The sequence below is a fragment of the Trichechus manatus genome, unplaced genomic scaffold (genome assembly GCF_000243295.1).
Source record: "Trichechus manatus latirostris isolate Lorelei unplaced genomic scaffold, TriManLat1.0 scaffold00294, whole genome shotgun sequence".
Classification (NCBI taxonomy): Eukaryota; Metazoa; Chordata; class Mammalia; order Sirenia; family Trichechidae; genus Trichechus; species Trichechus manatus.
The window spans coordinates 433,170-450,683 of record NW_004444230.1 but is presented as its reverse complement, the minus strand read 5'-3'; the positions used below and the strand labels follow the sequence as shown (position 1 = coordinate 450,683).

The following is a 17,514-nucleotide window of genomic DNA, read 5'->3' as shown; positions in this document are numbered from 1 at the left end:
AAAAAAAAAAAAAAAGATAGGAATGCATTTAAAAGCTGTACACTCTGGTTTCGATATCCTACCAACACTTCAAAATTAACATGTCTAAAACCTGCATCAATTCTCCTCTTTCACCTCTACCCAAATCAACTCCCCTGACTTTGCTCTCCACCTGTCCAAATCTTTGCTTCCTGCAAGGCATATGGTAGGGCCCAAGATACATGACAAATATACTGATCACATACTGCACTGTGACACCTCTGGTACTGTTCTGTAACTGTCATTCAACTTTTCATATGTTTATGTATTATTACCCAAAAACAATGTGTGATCTTTAAGAAAAAGAACCATATCTTAGAGTACTTTATGTAAGTCATAATATTTAGCTTAATGCTTTGCAAATAGGCAATTTTTAAAAATTCCTGAGAGGTAAATTGATACTGTCTCAGTAAAGGTGTAGTAGTTTATAAAAGTATAATTCAGTGAAGAGAATTATAAAAATCAAACAAATTTGAAGACTACTTATTCTTATGTCAATAAAGAGGGTACACATAGATCAAGTGGTATATACAGATTTATTGAGCTTAATAATAATGGGAAAGTATGGAACACAGCTCTAAGAAACTGCAAGCCCTTCAAGTGTCTACTAAAGCAAATAATTCAGACGTCAAAAAATATTCCCCACCTCCACACACTCCCTCAGAAGCCCCCAAAACTAAAAGTAAAAATTACAAGAAAAGGCCATTTCCAGTTCAGATTATTCTAAATGCTACCAAACTCACCTCTTATTTCAGGCCAGATTTTGTTTTTCCACTGATCTATACACACAATAATCATCAAGCCGAATGCAAGCAAAAACACCAGACGAAGAGATGTCAGTGCAAAGAACCTACAGAGAAGGAAAACAGAAGAAAGATTATTATGTAATTAAGCTAATTTCAGAAAAGATCCCATATGCACTACAGGCTCTGTAGAAAACAGACTGGAGTCTCGTTTTTTGGTTCTAACACTAATTAGTTATACCACCTTGAGTAAATGACTTAAACTTTCCAGATCTAAGCTATTTTACCTATGGGGCAGAGATAATAACTTGCTTTTACAAAGGCAGTGGACTAAACCAAATAACCTCTTAAACCCCCTTTCAACTTTAAAGCCTGTGATTCTATGATTTCGGAGAAATTCATCCTTGATAAGCTGTTATGACGAAAGCAAACATCTTTCTACCAAATTAGATCCTAGCATAAGGCAACAAACTGATAGAGCTGCATTAGAGAGCATTCGGTTCAACTAGAGATCCTTTTAGAACTGATCAAATGAGGATAAGGATGATTGAGGGTTGATTATAAATGGCAACTCTGGAATGACCACTTCTCAACTCAACACTTAACATAATGATTTGATATAATCACTGAACAACACCAAGTATAATCCCTATTAAAAAAAAATTTAGTATCTGTGTGTATATATGAATACACATACATGCGCAAGGATTAGCAGAGGGACTCTAAATTCATGTTATATAAATTTTTAAAATAACATTTTTTAAACAATGCAAAGGATGAGGGATGGAAGGAAGCAAGGAGAACTCAGAAATGCAGTCACCAATGACATCCATATTCCAATTTTTCCACCCCACCCCTTAAGGAAACTGTAATTATATATGAGATTTAAGAATGAAAGCTGCTAACAGAAATAAACCTCTAGAGCTCCCCCAGGCCATTAATCTTCTCTCTAAAGTCAGTTCATCGTCCACAGAAACAAGCCAATTTAACAAGGCCGAGGATAAGGGCTCTGGAGTATCCTGCTCCCTGGCGCTGCAGCTTCCATCCATGTCCCAGAAGCAGCATGTGGCACAACTACTGTTTTCTCCAGAGTACTTGAAATGGCTCTTTAGGGAGGCAATCCAGACTGCCTGCAATCTCCCCTTCCCAAAGTATGATTACTAGCACAAATATAAACAGGGGGTAGGGAAAGGATAATAAGGTCCTCGGAAGAAAGGCTGGTTTTCCAAAAATAATGGCAATAAAAATACTGTTCCTCCAAGACTTGGACTATTTTAGAATAGCCTGTTAAATCTCTCACCCTCAGTACTCAAAAACTATGCTTCAGTTCAATTCAACAAATATTTATTGAATAGCTATTATATGCAGTGGCATTGTGGTAAGCCTCCCAGCTTCAGAAAAGAGTAAGACAAGGACCTTACTCTCAAGTGTATTTATGTATTTATTTGTGTGTGTGTGTGTGTGTTTACAATATAATATGAGAAGGTGATAATAACAAACAAGAGGACATCTAAACTGGGATTTGAAAGATAATGGTAGGAGAACAGGGCAAAAGGGTGAGGGGAAGGAGAGGACATTCAGATAGGAAGAAAAGGGAGTTAGCTTGATATATTTAAGGAACTACCCGCAGTTTGACAGAACTGAAACATAAAGAACAGAGGTAGGGGATGTGGATGAGGAGAGAGGCAGGAGTCAGATCATGAAAGGCTTTTTATGACACCTGGTATTGGATTTCATCCTACAAATGAAGGTGAGCCAGTAAAGAGTTTTAAGAAGGATGTATTTTCTAAGTCATGAAGGCTAAAACCGAGTATCTTCTAGAGCAAGATTACCCTGGTCCATAAATCAATTTTAGGCTCAGATGTAAGTGGGTGCTATTTGGTATCCTTTTTTTGAACAAGCTGTTGCAGGAATGTCAAAGGAAGAAGTTTTTTTGTATGTGGTATAAAATGGCATTTCTTGGGAAAACGGTTTCTTCCAAATAGATAAAAACTTAATTAATGGAAAGATCACCTCAAAGCACTAGAGTCGACTCCTCCAAGGTAACTAAACAATTAATACTAATGTTCCCTTAGGAGTTTATCAAATACAAAAGAAGATGGATAAATGTGCACTCCTCTTTTTCTTCCAGCTCTCAATACTAAATTCCTAAATAAAAAGGGATTTCAGTTGGCGTGTTTTGGATATACTAAAGTCACATCATGCTTGTCATTTTATGGAGGTAATCTGGAATCCCACCTGTAAAAAAAACTGCAACTATGTGCAAGGACAAGACATCATTGAAGACAAAGTACTTTTGAGATTAGTATAAGTAAAGAATGGAAGAAAAATAAGGGAGGATTCCTCTAGATTAGTTTAGTCCTGCAATATCTATTCATGCAAGCCAAGAAATACACAAGCAGATATAACAGTGCAGAAATTTGATAAGACAACATGCAAAACATTTTTCAGCAACTGTAATCAGCATGAGAATTTTCCAGCTTAGCAAAAACAACTACAAATGCAATCAACTCTGGATACGCACATGTGAATTATTAAATTTGGGCACTGCCATAGCCCAGTACTCCTCCTACCCATAGTAAGCTCAGGATCTATTTTTTTCTCTTCATAATCTTTATTTTTTTTTTTTAACTTCTAAAGGCAAGCATGTTTATTGGAGAAAGTTCAAAAAATGTAAATAGTAATTAAAGACGAAAATTAAAATGATATTAGTACACAACTATCTATGAAGTGAAGCCCCTAAGTGGTGCGAAGGGGAAAGGTTGGCAGTTCGAATCCACCCAGAGGCACCTTGAAAGAAAAGCCTGGCAATCTACTTCCGAAGGTCACAGCCATTGAAAACCCTACGTGCAGTTCCACTCGGAGACACATGGGGTCACCATGAATAGGAACAGACTCCACAACAACTATTCTTTTTCTTTCTTTAATCTGTGAAATAGTCTTGCAACAAAAAAGAAAAAATCTGACCAAGCCTCTAGATTCAACTACCAATTTACAGGAAATAGAGTATAGGGGAACATGTTGAACCACGGGATGCAATCAGCAAAATCCAGTCTGTGGGAAACTTTACAGGACAAACTGGTTTCTTCAACAAATAAATTGCAAGGGGGAAAAAGGATGGCAGGGGACCCTGCAGAGCCAAAGAGATGTAAAAAAAACAGAGCAATCAGTTGCAATATGTGGACTTCAACTGGATCCTGATCCAAATAAACTAAAAACAAATAAAAAATAATATTGATGAGAAAATGGGAAATTTGAACACTGAGTGGCATCATTAATTTTTTACATGTGATAATGGTAGTGATATATTTTTATGAAGTATTTTTTAGAAATACATATTGAAATATTTACAGATTAAATGATATTACATCCAGAATTTGCCTTAAAATAAAGGAGGAAGTGGCAAAAGAGTTGGGGTATAGAAGAAACAAAATTGGGCATGAGTTGCAATTTTTTAAAGCCGGATACACAGTGGCACATACTACTCTGTCTATTTATGTATATGTTTTAAATTTGTATAAGTTCTAAAAATGATCCATCATCCATATACATAAACCAAAATGTGAAGAGTATTTTTTTTAAAACTTCACATACCATATATCCAGGCACCATGGACGTATATGGTTTAGAAACTTCCTTCTTCATTTAACACATAGACCAGAAAAACATCAAAAAATTTTAAAGTGACTGCATCATACATATATATAAGTACTATTTTAACCCTTTCCCTAATTAGACTTTTAAGATGTTTGCAATTCTTGATGTAATAAAGCAAAGCTTAAATACACATCACTGAACATAAATCTTTGTCCTTTCCTATGATTAACTACTTTAAATGGAATTACAGGGTGAAAAAGTATTAACTTTATTTTTTAAGTTTTGTTGAGATATAATTCACATAGCATAAAATTGACCCTTTAAAACTATCTAATTCAATCATTTTTAGTATGTTTACAGAGTTATGCAACCATCATCACTACCTAATTTTAGAACATTTTCACTATTCCAAAAAGAAATCCATACTCATTAGTAATTATTTCATATTCCCCTCAACCCTTGAATAGGTATTAACTATTTAAGTATCTCAATATATGTTGCCAAACTGCTTTCCAGAAAGGCTGTCCAATTTATGATCGTATCAGCCGTATAGAAAAATCCTATGTTTCCATCTCTCTCCCAGAATTACATATTATCATTTTTAAAATTTAATAAGCAGAAATTAGTAACTCATTGCCATTTACATTTGATTTTTGTTTATTACTAGTGAGAGTGAAATTTTATATATCCATTGATTGATTATTTTGTATATTTTCATTTTGTAAACTGTCCATCCCCTTTGTCAGGGGCTAAAATCCAATTAAATTATCAGTCTAAATAAAATACCCCTTGGAATATCAATCTAATATCAAGAAAAATCATTAAAAATTTCAGAACCAACTATAACCATTTTGAAGTTAACTATATCATGGATCCTCACTATTAGTACACGTAAGTTAGAGTTTGCCATAATCATAAAGTAATGACCACATGTCTATTTCTAATCAAAGAAGATACTATTTCTAGATTCCTTTGTTACTACAGAGTAAGTCTGTCTCTCTGGCGCTTCACAACAAAGCATTCTGTCCTATAGGGACAGAAAGCCCATTATTGTACAGTACTTGTGGCTGTTGGTTAATAAGCCAAACCTAAACACCCACTGCCATCGAGTCAATTCCAACTCACAGTGACCCTACAGGCAGAGTAGAACTACCCCATAGTGGTCCAAGGCTGTAATCTTTACGAAAGTAGACTCCCACATCTTTCTCCCACTGAGTAGCTGGTGGGTTTGAACAGCCCATCTTTTGGTTAGCAGCCAAGCACTTTAACCACCACGCCACCAAAACTTTTTGTTAATGAGCCAGCCACTGGTAAATCAGAAGGATAAAATTAACCCAACCTACATCATGTTGCGATAGTTATCGCTTATACAAAACCAGCTAGTTGCTAATAACCTACTGTGAGAAACGGCGAGAAACTGAGAAAGCACCCAACCTTACAATTAGGACTGATAAAAACTGAAGGCAAAAGAGGCAAAAGTCAACCAAGGCATCCTTGGGAGTTTTCTTGGCTACCAAAAGCAACAAGAAGAAACCTCCAAAGACTATTATCAGAAATATTTGCTCAATAGATTTAATCTGAAATTTGATTTGTAGATTTTTTTAAAAACAAAGAACAAATGCCTCTACTTACATGGGCCCTCCCTTCCATTACCTATTGCTCACTTTTTTTTTTTTTTAACTCAAATTCTAACCTCTTAAATCAGAATTGCTGTATATCCTTAATCACGTCTCTGGTTTTTGTTTATTTTTTGGTGAGGGAGATAAACACCTTGTTTTTTTTTCATTAGTGAAAACAATAGATCTGATAATAGCCTCTAGAATTGTAATATGGTTAACTCAGACTAAACCTGTTGCCATCTAGTCGATTCTGACTCCTAGTGACCCTACAGGACAGAGTAGAACTGCCCCATAGAGTTTCCATGGAGCAGCCAATGGATTTGAACTGCTGACCTTTTTGTTAGCAGCAGTACCTCTTAAACACCACTCTACCAGGGCTCCTAACTCACACTAGCGACTATAAAAGCAGGCCCCAACAGAGATCTCAACAGAGAATCAGCTTGTGGATTGCTCTGAATCAATACTTTCAATTCAAAGGTAACCTAGAATCATAGAATGTTAAAAACTGGAAAGGATCTCAGCAGGGTATACCCATCATAGAAGGGGGTGGGCTAGGAGTTCACATACATTTCCACGGTTCCTTCACCCTCCCCTTATCTCCCACATTATGAGACAAACCAAAAAGTTAATGGAACCAGTTCTTTTCTAATGTTGTCAAAATATACTCTTGTTGACTCAGATATTCTCCCAAATCACTCACTTACAGATTGGGTTGAGGCTAATGAAAATACAAGCTATTGGAAGGGAAGACCTGACATTTCTGTTGTTATCCTTGAGATAACAGTTCAGTGACCAGAAGCAATCTAAGCTGGAAGCTCTGATATGGCCACCATGACTTCTCTGGCATCTGAAAAAAAAGTGAAAGCCTTGAAATATTATAGTAGCAAGGTATCTACAGCTGTCTCCATCTTTTATGACTTTCTTTTTTTAAGATGTTAAGAGGGTACATTCACAAGTATAGAACACTGAAAGTTACCTGAATTCTGAAGATTTTTTTTGTACTCCTATCTAGTCTTCTGGAGCGGTGGCGCAGTGGTTGAGAGCTCTGCTGCTAACCAAAAGGTCAGCAGTTCGAATCCACCAGCTGCTCCTTGGAAACTCTACAGGGAAGTTCTACTCTGTCCCATAGGGTTGCTGTAAGTCAGGATCGACTCCACGGCAACGGGTTTGGTTTTTTTGTTTTATCTCGTCCTCTAACCTCAAAGTGTATAAAATACCCCCAGTTAATGATGGACCAGTATTCAAAATGAATAATGAAAAAAAAACATTTCAGATTTGATTTCTCTCTGACTTGAGCTAATGATCCTCCTCTTTCCCAAGCATCTAAGTCTGAGAACTGAACAGTCACTCTTCAACATTCCTAAGTGAAATGTCAATATTCATATTCATTCAATATGCCACTACTGGAATGTGAAGTCTAACTTTCATTTTAAACCTCAAACTACCTTCCAAAGAATTTCAATTCCCAAAAAAAACAATTCTGTAAACTCCAATGCCAGACTACGCTAGTCTCTGCGGCCTTACCACTTACCTCAGCCATTCTGTATCCTCCTCAGGTATAAGTTCTCTCCATAAATGGCTTCCTTCCCATGGCATACCCAACTGTTCTTTTCAGTCTCAAGAGTTACACCCTCATTTTGCTGTATCTCTCCCCACCTACTTAGAGTGTGATGAGAATGTCACAAGAGGGTGTTCTGGATACACAGCAGGCAAGCTACCAGGAAATGCCAGAGATAAAGACCAATCACAACAATGCTTTAAAAGACCCCGAGGACAAAAAGGGGTTCTGAGTGCGATTCTAAACATAGCATAGTAGTAAACTTAAGTAAACATTGTTGGGGGCCAGCAAATTAAAGCTAGCTGTAACTTTTACAGATGCTTCCCAGTCAGAGCAGGTCCTCATAGACATCAACTCCACATTCTGCTTCAGAAACCTCTCTCAGGCAACAGGCATTTGTAAAGCCTCCACCTCAAAAATAATAACACCCATGCTACCAATTTATTTGCTTTAATAAATCCTCGGTTGTAAATTAATTAAAACCCTGATAAAGTTTTTATACATTAACCAACCATACTTTGATGCAACTTGTTTAATGAGGACCAACTTGCTTTCTTCCTATAAGTACCAAATCCACTGTGGGAAACAAAGTTTTGACTAGATGGGCTGGGGTTAGGGGTTGGGATGGGGCGTGGGAGGAAAGGACAAGAATGTCATTTTGGAAAATGCTCCTGAATGAAGTGCTTTGGTGAAAGGTTTCTGACCGAGAGCAACAGGATGGAACCAGATACCTGAGGGTCAAGGAAGAAGCACTACTAGGAAGTAAGAGAAAAATGCAGTAGGAAAAGTTTAACGGCAAATTTGCTAAAAACTCTGAAAGCAACAAATACCAGACTTCTGTGACACCTTTAACCTGGGTCTCCTTTAAACTGGGAGAGGATTAATTTAATAGCAGAACACTGTTCTTCTGTCAATGAACCTGGAATTTATTTGTTCTGCTCCAGATCACTGAAAAAAAGAGTGACAGCTGTATTGGTTTTAAAATTAAGACTTTTACGAGAAAAGCTATTTGTAGCCAAAAACCAAAACCTAAAAAAACACATACTTTGTTCTGTCTCAGGATTATCCAGGATAGCCTTATTTCATTCGGCTGCAGAAGCCCTCCTACAATCAGTTCCCTTTGAATTTGATCAATAATACTTTCAGTTATGAATAAATGCAAACTATGCTTGACAGATCCAGTGAGGACCTAAGCCCACTTTCAGGTGATGACAAACAAGTGAGAGGAGCAGCAGTTCCATTTGCACAGAGCTTGACACATACAGATTGCTCAAGCATATTTACAGTGCCACTTGTCCCGCTCTGGAAAACTCACACACACGACTAGCCATCCTCAATTTCCCTGCCTCTAAACCGTGGCTAAGGATGTCTAATTCCTTCTATCAGGGACAACTGCGATCTTAAATGGCTTTGCAATGGGTGAAAGCTCACAACTACTATTTCACAAGTATTCTTTAAAAAGCTTATAATTTTCTTTCAAGTTACAGCTCTGGAGGCTCTTACTGACACTCGGACTTCACAAACTTTCTTGACTGGGCGAGATGATACCTAACATGCTAATTGAGATCGCTCAAGTTTGCTTTTTTATCCCACCTAAGGATACCTTTTCAAGACCTCCTCGTATCTCTACCAACACCTCTGGAGACACTCTTCCAATCCCACTTGAGCAGAGATGAGAAGGGAGGCAAGGGTCTTACAGGGGCTGAGCTTTCCCTGGCTAAAGACGCGCCCTCGTTCACGGCGAGCGGCTCAAGATGGTACCAGAAGCCCCAGGCAGATGTGTCAAAGAGGGGAGGCAGCTGCACGGTCCAGGAGAGAACTGGGGTGCCGAAGCCTGGGGACAGGTTACGGTGGAAGGAAGTGAGGCAAAATTAGGCAGATACAGAAAGGAGCCAGTGCAGCTAAAAAAAAAAAAAAAAAAGGACAAAAACCAAACATAGAGCCCTAGAAAAAACTGATGAATTCGTGACTCGGAGGGTTTCCGAGAGTCCAGTTCTCTCACCAGAAAGCCGCGTTCAGCCCCAGGCACCACAGGGCGCTCCTAGCTGGCCGCTCCCACACCAAGGCAGCCTGCACCCGGCTCAGCAGAGGCTCGTAAGGCCCCAGCACCTCTACCAGGACCCGCTGCGCCGCCTCAACCTGCTGGTCCCGCTCCCAGGAGCCTGACAGAGCACGGCGGCCCCTAAAAGTCGGCCCAGAAGACGGGCCTGGGGCCGCGGCCACCCCCTCAGGTTCCGCCATCTCCTGCTGGCAGCCACAACATCCGGGGCCGCGACGGTGCAGTCACAATAACACCAACTACGCAGATGCAAGATTCGGCGGGGGAGGCCGCTTCCTTCCACAGCGCGCTTGCGCACCGGCTCAAGTACGCGGCCACGAGAGGAAAGTAAGAACTTTAAGTTACGCCCCGGTGACCAGCATTCTGAGCCCCGTACCAAGCCCCGCACGCGCAGTCTGCATTGTTGTTAGGTGCCAGGCGGTCGGTTCCGAGTCATAGCGACCCTGTGTACAACAGACCGAAACACTGCCCGGCCCTGCGCCATCCTCACAATTGTTACTAAGTTTGAGCCCATTGTTGCAGCCACTATGTCATTCCGTCTCCGTTGAGGATCTTCCTCTATTTGGCTGACCTCTACCAAGTAAGATGTCCTTCTCCAGGGACTGGTCCCTCCTGATAACATGTTTAAAGCACATAAGACGGAGTCGGCCATCCTCCTTTCTAAGGAGCATTCTGGATGTACTTCTTTCAAGACAGATTTGTTTGTTCCGGCAGTCCATAGTATTTTTAATATTCTTCCCCAGCACCATAATTCATAGGCATCAATTCTCCTTTGGTCTTCTTTATTCATCGTCCAGCTTTCACACGCATAGAAGGCGATTGAAAATACCATGGCTTGGGTCAGGCGCACCTTAGTCATCAAGGTGACATCTTTGCTTTTTAACACTTTGAAGAGTTTTTTGCAGGAGATTTGCCCAATGCAATACGTCATCTGATTCCTTGACTGCTGCTTCCATAGGCGTTGATTGTGGATCCAAGTAAAATGAAATCCTTGACAACTGGAATATTTTCTCCGTTTATTATGATGTTATTTAGTCCAGTTGTGAGGATTTTTGTTTTCTTTATGTTGAGATGTAATCCGTAATCATCAGTGTGATGGTTAATGTTATCTGTCAACTTGGCTAGGCCGTGATTCCCAGTATTGTGTGGTTGTCCTCTATTTTGTGATCTGATGTGATTATCCTCCATTTTGTGATCTGATGTAATTATCCTCCATTTTATGTGTTGTAAATCCTAACCTTTATATGTTAATGAGGCAGGATTAGTGTGGGGTATATCTTGAATCACGCCCTTACTCAAGTCACATGCTTACTTTGATATAAGGGGAGTTTCCTTGGGGATGTGACCTGCATCCAATATATATATAGATGCTCTAGGAAAGCTCTCCCTTGCTTTGGATCCTGCATCCAGCTTGTCATCATCTGACCTTCATTTCTTGGGAGTTGAGCCTGCCATCTGACCTGTGATTTTGCGATTCATCAGTTTCTACAGCCCCATGAATCAACAGCCTACTGTCTGACCTGCCAGTTGTAGGTTTGTCAGCCCCTGCAACCATGTGAGTCAGGAGAAGCCTCCAGCCTGACACCTGACCCATGGATTTGGGACTTGCCTGCCTCCACAACTGCATAAGCCCTTTCCTCAGGATAAACTTCTCTCTCTCTCTCTCTCTCTCTCTCTCTCTATATATATATATATATATATATATACAGATACACATTTCACTGGTTTTACTTCTCTAGAGAACACAGCTTAACACAATCAGTAAGTGCTTCAAGTTCCCTTAACTTTCAGGCAAGCAAGGTCGTGTCATCTGCATAACACAGGTTGTTTATGAGTCTTCCTCCAATTCTGATGCCCCATTCTTCTTCATATAGTCCAGCTTCTTGGATTATTTGCTCAGCATACATACTGAATAAGTATGGAAAAGATACAACCTTGACCACATTGTTCCTGATTTTAAACCACACGGTATCCCCTTTTTCTGTTCCAATGACTGCCTCTTGGTCTAAGTACAGGTTCCTCATGAGCACAATTAAGTGTTCTGGAATTCCCATTCTTCACAATGTTATCCATAATTTCTTATGATCCACACAGTTGAATGCCTTTGCACAGTCAATAAAACACAGGTAAAAATCTTTCTAGCACTCTTTGCTTTCAACCAAGATCCATCTGATATCAGCAGTGATATCCTTCATTCCACATCCTCTTCTGAATCTGGCTTGAATTTCTGGCAGTTCCCTGCTGATGTACTGCTGCAACGCTTTTTGAATTATTTTCAGCAAAATTTTACTTACGTGTGATATTAATTATATTGTTTGATAATTTCTGCATTCTATTGGATCACCTTTCTTGGGAAGGGGCACAAATATGGATCTCTTCCAGTCAGTTGGCCAGATAGCTGTCTTCCAAATTTCTTGGCATAGATGAGTGAGAGCTCCTAGCGTTTCAACCATTTGTTGAAACATCTCAATTGGTATTCCATCAATTCCTAGAGCCTTGTTTTTCGCCAATGCCTTCAGTGCAGCTTGGACTTCTTCTTTCAATACCATCAGTTCTTGATCATATGCTACCTCCTGAAATGGTTGAAGGTTGACCAATTCTTTTTGGTACAGTGACTGTGTATTCCTTCCATCATCTTTTGATGCTTCCTGCATCATTCAATTTTTTGCCCACAGAATCCTTCAATATTGCAACTCGAGGCTTGAATTTTTTTTTTTTTTTCAGTTCTTTCAGCTTGAGAAATGCTGAGCGTGTTATTCCTTTTTGGTTTTTAACTCCAGGTCTTTGCACATTTCATTATAATACTTTACTTTGTCTCCTCAAGCTGCCCCTTGAAATCTTCTGTTCAGCTCTTTTACTTCATCATTTCTTCCATTTACTTTAGGTACTCTATGTTCAAGAGCAAGTTTCAGAATCTCTTCTGACATCCATTTTGGTCTTTTCGTTCTTTCCTGTCTTTTCTTTTCTTCATATATGTTGCTCTTGATGTCATTCTACAACTCATCTGGTCTTTGATCATTAGTGTTCAAATCTGTTCTTGAGATGGCCTCTGAATTCAAGTGTGATATACTCAAGGTTGTACTTTGGCTCTCGTGAACTTGTTCTAATTTTCTTCGGCTTCGACTTGAACTTGCATATGAGCAATTGATGGTCTATTCCACAGTCGGCCCCTGGCCTTGTTCTGACTGATGATATTGAGCTTCTCCATTGTCTCTTTCCACAGATGTAGTCGATTTGATTCCTGTGTATTCCATCCAGCGAGGTCTCCATGTATAACGGCTGTTTACATTGCTGAAAAAAGGCATTTCCAATGAATATGTTGTTGGTCTTGCAAAATTCTATCATGCAACCTCCGGCATAGTTTCTATCATCAAGGCCATATTTTCCAACACTTGTGTGTCAGTTTGTTGTACTCTGGTAGCTTGTGTGTTGCTGTGATGCTGGAAGCTATGCCACCAATATTTCAAATACCAGCAGGATCACCCATGGTGGACAGGTTTCAGCAGAGCTTCCAGACTAAGACAGACTGGGAAGAAGGACCTGGTATTCTACTTCTGAAAAAACTGGTCAGGGAAACCTTAGGAATAGCAGCAGAACATTGTCTGATATAGTGCCAGAAGATGAGCCCCCTCAGGTTGGAAGGCACTCAAGATAAGACTGGGGAAGAGCTACCTCCTCAAAGTAGAGTCGACCTTAATGCCATGAATGGAGTAAAGCTTTCCGGATCTTCATTTGCTGATGTGGCACAACTCAAAACGAGAAGAAACAGCTGCAAACATCCATTAATAATTGGAACGTCGAATGTAGGAAGTATGAATGTAGGAAAATTGGAAGTTGTCAAAAATGAGATGGAACACTTGAAGATGGATATCCTAGGTATTAGTGAGCTGAAATGGACTGATATTGGCCATTTGGAATCAGACAATCAATCATATGGTCTACTAAGCCGAGAATAACGAATTGAAGAGGAACGGTGTCGCAAACGGCATTAAAACCAAACCCAATGCCGCCGATTCCGACTCATAGCAATCTGCATTACTGAAGCCAAACGAATAATAAAGTTCCATCGGCAGGTCTCAGTTCTCATTGCAACAGTGTTCATGGGGCGGGGCATGTTTGGCGCATGCGTCTGGCGGTGATCCGGCCGGAGAGCTGCTCTGTTGCCGATTTCGGTGCTGTGTACTGCGATATCGGCGCCGTATACTGCGATATCGGCGCCATATACTGCGACATCGGCGCGTAAGGCGTCGCGAACGGCTTTGTGGCTGACGAGCGCGGCGCTTTCAGGGAGCACAGAGGCTCTGCTGCCGAGAAGCGCGGCGCTTTTGCCGAGCAGAGCAGCGTTGTTGCCGGCGGGAGCGGCACAATTGCCGCGGAGAGAGGCATTGTTGCTGGTGGCAGCGGCTTCAGCGCAGGAATTTGAGGAACTATGCCGAGGGAAATCATCACCCTACAGTTGGGCCAGTGCGGCAATCAGAGTGAGCGAACCTTCAGCCCCTCCGCTAGCCAGGTCACTTAGATTCTATAGGCTCCCGCTCTCCGCCCTTCCCACTTCGTAGTTCTCCGAAAGGTGGGACACTCCTGACCGAGTGTCCAGTTGCCCAACCCAGAGGGCCCCGCTGTAGCCCAGTCGCCTGAGTACAGCCTTCACAGCCCTTTGCTCAGACACGGGCGAGTTTTGAGACTTGACTTCCTATCCCTGGACCCAGTTCCCCAGCTCCTAATTGGAACCTGCCCAGACCCAAATATCCTCTTTCTCCCCCTTTCCCCGCCCCCAGTTGGGTTCGAGTTCTGGAAACAGCTGTGCGCCGAGCATGGTATCAGCCCCGAGGGCATCGTGGAGGAGTTCGCCACCGAAGGCACTGACCGCAAGGACGTCTTTTTCTACCAGGTGCCCCCAGCGACTTGGCTACAGGGGCCCTGAAAGGAAGGGCAGCGGCCTGGTCCTGGGAAACCCGCTGGGCAGAGGGGTCAGGGCTGCTGGCTTGAGAAGAGAGGGCGGGCAGGAGCCAGAGTTGGGAGGTGTAGGACTCGGCAGGCCCAGCTGATTGGGCCCGTCCTGGACTCCTCTTGGCAGGCAGATGATGAGCACTACATCCCCAGGGCGGTGCTGCTGGACTTGGAGCCCCGGGTGATCCACTCCATCCTCAACTCCCCCTATGCCAAGCTTTACAACCCGGAGAACATCTACCTGTCAGAGCACGGCGGAGGAGCTGGCAACAACTGGGCCAGCGGATTCTCCCAGGTCGTTTGTTGTTCTTTAGGGCCCACAAGGAGCCCTGGTGGTGCAGTAGTTAAGTGCTCAGCTGCTAACTGAAAGATTGGTGGTTGGAACCCACCAGCAGGTCCGTGGGAGAAAGTTGTGGTTCTGTAAAGATTACAGCCTTGAAAACCCTATGGAGCAATTCTACTCTGTTATATAGGGTCACTAAAAGTCAGAGTCAACTGGACAGCAGTGGGTTTAGCAGGGCCCACAACTCCCTCCCTGTGTGGGGACAGGCCCTATGACTTCCCAGAGGGAGATTAAACTAGATCATGAGTACTGGAGGGAGAGATGACTGAGGGGAGTTCTGTTTTGTAAATTAACTATGTAATATACTTAAGAGCCTACACAAGCTAGTACTGTGACATTCTAAGAGCTCTACATGTATTAACTTATTTAAGCCTCCCAACAGCCCTATAAGTTAGGTACTACAGGTCCACCGTCTCTTATCTGCTTTTCCAGAATTCAAAAAGCTCTTAAACCAAAAGATAGTTTCATGGCTCATTTAGCAGCGAAACCAAATCTCAGTGGAGATGAAGCTATTTGTAGTTTCTATCCAACCTACTGTGAGTACTTACACCTTTCATTGCTGAAATGTTAATGTCTTTGATTAATGTGCCTCATACTCCCACTGGGAATTTACTTAATATACATTATATATACTATATTACTTTTCTAAAATCTGAAATATTTTGAACTCCACTGGCCCCAAGAATCTTAGATAAGGGACTGTGGATCTGTATTATCGGCTTTATTTTACAGATGTGGAAACTGAGGCATTGAACAATTAACTGCCCAGAGTCATTCATTAAATAGAAATAGAACCCCTGAAACTATTGCCAAGATAATATTTAACCTTAAACCAAAAATATCTTCTGAAGTCTTCTTAAAACCAAACAGTAGTTTAGTTTAACTGGTAAAGAATGTCTGCCTTGAGCCTTGTGCTCTTTTAAGATCTACCTATATGTGATCAAATTGACAACAGAAACTTGAAAAATTTAGACAAGAAACTTAAAGGGCAGTGAGTTTATATTAATGGGGGAGGAACAACTCAGAAGGATAGTAATTCAGTGTCACTGAATTGTACATGTAGAAACTGTTAAATTGGTGCATGTTCTGCTGTGTGTATTCTTAACAACAACAAAAAAGAAGTAAAGTTAAAATATGAACCCAGGCAGTGTGGATGTAGCGTGCGTCCTCTTAATCACTGTGCTGCACTGCCTCTTTATGCAAATAAAGAGCAAGGCAGCTGTGTTCCAGAAAAGGATTTTTGAGTGGCTATTCTGAAATCAGCATTCTTGTCCCTTGGTCCCGTCCACTCTGACTCTTCCCATGTCTGTACAGGGAGAGAAGATCCATGAGGACATTTTTGACATCATAGACCGGGAGGCAGATGGCAGTGACAGTCTAGAGGTGAGTGTCCCAGGAGCACTGGTGGGAGCCAACATAGGGAAGGCCGGCAACACCTTTAGAAGCTACCTATTAGGCCCAGGGCTCACCCATGTATCCTTTGCACTGGTTAGAAGCCACAAGGCCTTGCTGCAGACAGGGTAGAGTCTCCTAAGCTGTATGGGGCCGGGGGAGGAGGAGGGAAGACAGAAGTCCAAGAGTTGTGGAATGCATCAAGTTTAATATGTGGACACTGTACCTTCCCCATGCAGGGCTTTGTGCTGTGTCACTCCATTGCAGGGGGGACAGGCTCTGGCCTGGGCTCCTACCTCTTAGAACGACTCAATGACAGGTGAGTCTGTGTTTGGGGGGCTGGGAGGAAACAGGACCTCCACCCTGGTTTCCCGAGTGACTGGGAGGCCGTCCAGATATACCTTTCCCTTGACTGGGGCAGGCAAGGGCCCTTCTGCTCCTTCGTGTAGTGAGGAAAGTGAAGTCACAACGACGACAACAGTGGTCACACTCTCAGTGGTTGGAACCAGAGCCTAGAATCTAGGTCCTCGGTGAAGGTCCAGGGAGTGTGGCCGAGTTTGGAGATGGAACCGTAGATCCTAAGATGTCTCTCTGCCCTTCTGCCTTTGGGGCTGCAGACTTCCAAAGATCAAGTCTCCTTTTTCTACTCATCTCATAACCCCACCCTAACTTTCTCATTCAGATTTAGCTGCTTCCCGACAGTTGTCGGGGAGTCTCATATTCACCGGGTCTTCAGTCTGTTGCCCTGAGCCTCTTCTCTCAACCCCCACCAGGTACCCCAAGAAGCTGGTGCAAACATACTCGGTGTTTCCTAACCAGGACGAGATGAGCGACGTGGTGGTGCAGCCCTACAACTCACTGCTCACACTCAAGAGGCTGACCCAGAATGCAGACTGTGTGGTAAACCTGGATTCTACCTTTCCCCACTCCCACCCCACCCCACCCTGTCTTTTTCATCATTTTCATATATTTTAAAAGTCTGTTTTGAGCCAACCTGTGCAAGTCCTTTTTTGATGGGACTTTTTGGCTATAAGGCTCAGGGGTAATTAAGTTTCAGAGCCCAGAGCTCCTGTTCTTCCTGACCCCATAAATCAAATCTGTCACCTTCTTCTGTTCCCCCAGGTGGTGCTGGACAACACGGCCCTCAACCGGATCGCCACAGACCGCCTGCACATCCAGAACCCATCCTTCTCCCAGATCAACCAGCTGGTGAGCCCTCACTCCTCGACCCTCTA

At 41.9% G+C, this 17,514-nt stretch overlaps 2 protein-coding genes across 2 annotated transcripts in view; one reads left to right on the top strand and one right to left on the bottom strand.

The window, feature by feature from the left end:
• RETREG3 (reticulophagy regulator family member 3) overlaps nucleotides 1-9,799 on the bottom strand; it is an 18,554-nt gene extending 8,755 nt beyond the window's left edge. The window contains exons 1-2 of the mRNA XM_004390284.2: nucleotides 9,538-9,799; nucleotides 762-868 (exon numbers count right to left, since the gene is read on the bottom strand). Of these exons, the coding sequence (XP_004390341.1) occupies nucleotides 762-868; nucleotides 9,538-9,776 (346 nt within the window). The 5' untranslated portion in view covers nucleotides 9,777-9,799. The remainder of the gene's footprint in view (nucleotides 1-761; nucleotides 869-9,537) is intronic.
• A 3,896-nt stretch (nucleotides 9,800-13,695) lies between these two features.
• Nucleotides 13,696-17,514, top strand: part of LOC101353370 (tubulin gamma-1 chain) — a 5,488-nt gene continuing 1,669 nt past the window's right edge. Inside the window, exons 1-7 of the mRNA XM_023725263.1 lie at nucleotides 13,696-14,072; nucleotides 14,373-14,485; nucleotides 14,672-14,839; nucleotides 16,202-16,270; nucleotides 16,519-16,598; nucleotides 17,053-17,179; nucleotides 17,402-17,488. Coding sequence (XP_023581031.1) covers nucleotides 14,024-14,072; nucleotides 14,373-14,485; nucleotides 14,672-14,839; nucleotides 16,202-16,270; nucleotides 16,519-16,598; nucleotides 17,053-17,179; nucleotides 17,402-17,488 — 693 coding nt within the window. The 5' untranslated portion in view covers nucleotides 13,696-14,023. The remainder of the gene's footprint in view (nucleotides 14,073-14,372; nucleotides 14,486-14,671; nucleotides 14,840-16,201; nucleotides 16,271-16,518; nucleotides 16,599-17,052; nucleotides 17,180-17,401; nucleotides 17,489-17,514) is intronic.